The sequence below is a fragment of the Trachymyrmex septentrionalis genome, unplaced genomic scaffold (assembly GCF_001594115.1).
Source record: "Trachymyrmex septentrionalis isolate Tsep2-gDNA-1 unplaced genomic scaffold, Tsep1.0 scaffold132, whole genome shotgun sequence".
NCBI lineage: Eukaryota > Metazoa > Arthropoda > Insecta > Hymenoptera > Formicidae > Trachymyrmex > Trachymyrmex septentrionalis.
Window position 1 is genome coordinate 321,643 of NW_017304461.1, and position 1,520 is coordinate 323,162.

The following is a 1,520-nucleotide window of genomic DNA, read 5'->3' on the forward strand; positions in this document are numbered from 1 at the left end:
ATATAACAATCAAGATTGATTGTTGAGTTCATTCTGTTCCAACATGAATGTTATAAAAATAGTGTAAAATTCGCATTTAGAGTTAAAAAAAACAAATGTCATATATTGAATGTTAAATAAAATTTTCTCTTAAGATCTGGTGTAAATTATAAATTATCTAAATTAAATTTGAAAGAATAAAAATATTTAAAAAAAAATAAAACTGCATCGGCCGGGAATCGAACCCGGGCCGCCCGCGTGGCAGGCGAGCATTCTACCACTGAACCACCGATGCTTACGAAGGACTCTGTAATTCTATTTGATTAACGCTGCTCCTGTCCTTTAAAAATGTATCAATAATACTATAGAAAATATATACCTATATGTATGCACATAATTATATAATATAACTAACGATCGAGATATAAACAAAAGAATTTTTTAAATTAAACAATAAAACATTTCTTATCTAGGTCCAGCATTGAGCGGAACTTTGGTCAACACTATTGGTTTTGAATGGATGCTTTTCGGCATAGCTTTGTTAAATTTCATTTACGCCCCTCTTATGTATTTCCTAAGGGCGCCACCAACCAAAGAAGAGAAAAAGGTAATATTATACTAGTTTTCTATTGAATTTTTCTATTAAATTTTCTAAAGAACTTCTCGCTAATTCCCACTCCAATTACAGTCGTTAATAATTGGTGAAAAATCGTCTGTGCGTTATGTCACCTACCAGAATGAGGAAGAGGACCAGTAAAATAATAATTCTAAGCATTCTCGATATAATCCGTTATTCACTTAGAACGCATATTCTCTTTCCCTTTTTGTTCAACGTGTACAGAAAATAGTTGCCTTTATGTTACGTTAATTTTTATGTCTATCTTAATTTTTACAATAATTTTCATCAATTGAAAGACAATAACATGTTATTATTCCTCTTAATTTTCGCGTTTTTTAATTTATCATTATCGGAATATTCGTATTTTCTGTTTTAATAAATGATAGGAAGCTACAAATACAGCGACAATAAGCACAACTGTTGACATGCACTTGATAACATTTGGCAAACTAATGTGTAAATGTAAAGTATTAGTAACCGAGTAAAGTTTTCCTAATAGACAGTCGACAATTCTGAAAAAAAAAAAATGAGACGAATGATCTTTCAAGATAGACTCGGAAAAGTCGCACAACACCACACTTGGTATCTGTTAAAGTACTATAATATTCTATAAACAGGTCGCGCACGTTAACAACGTCTGAACTCGGGAGATCTCATATTCTCGAATATTTATGGATAGAAGTAGCCGTAACGAGGGTGACACGTTGTGAAATGTCTTTCTGTGTATTCTGCATCATCGATATTATTGTTACACACATATCGTATGTAACAAACGAGTAATGGTAGACTAAAGCCTAAAGTAACGCAAAAGTCGTGGAAAAAATATAAAATAAAAAAAGCTCGTTATACTGTAGTATGAGATAGTAAAATATATATATATATATATTCGTTAGACGTGTTTCATGATATATATATATATATA

General features: G+C 31.0%; 1 protein-coding gene and 1 non-coding gene across 2 annotated transcripts in view; one reads left to right on the forward strand and one right to left on the reverse strand.

The window, feature by feature from the left end:
- LOC108757088 (synaptic vesicular amine transporter) overlaps positions 1–805 on the forward strand; it is a 20,293-nt gene extending 19,488 nt beyond the window's left edge. Inside the window, exons 11-12 of the mRNA XM_018501417.1 lie at positions 453–586; positions 668–805. Of these exons, the coding sequence (XP_018356919.1) occupies positions 453–586; positions 668–736 (203 nt within the window). The 3' untranslated portion in view covers positions 737–805. The remainder of the gene's footprint in view (positions 1–452; positions 587–667) is intronic.
- On the reverse strand, positions 204–274 carry Trnag-gcc. Its single transcript has one exon. It is a non-coding gene; the product is annotated as a tRNA-Gly (tRNA).
- Positions 806–1,520: the final 715 nt, after the last annotated feature.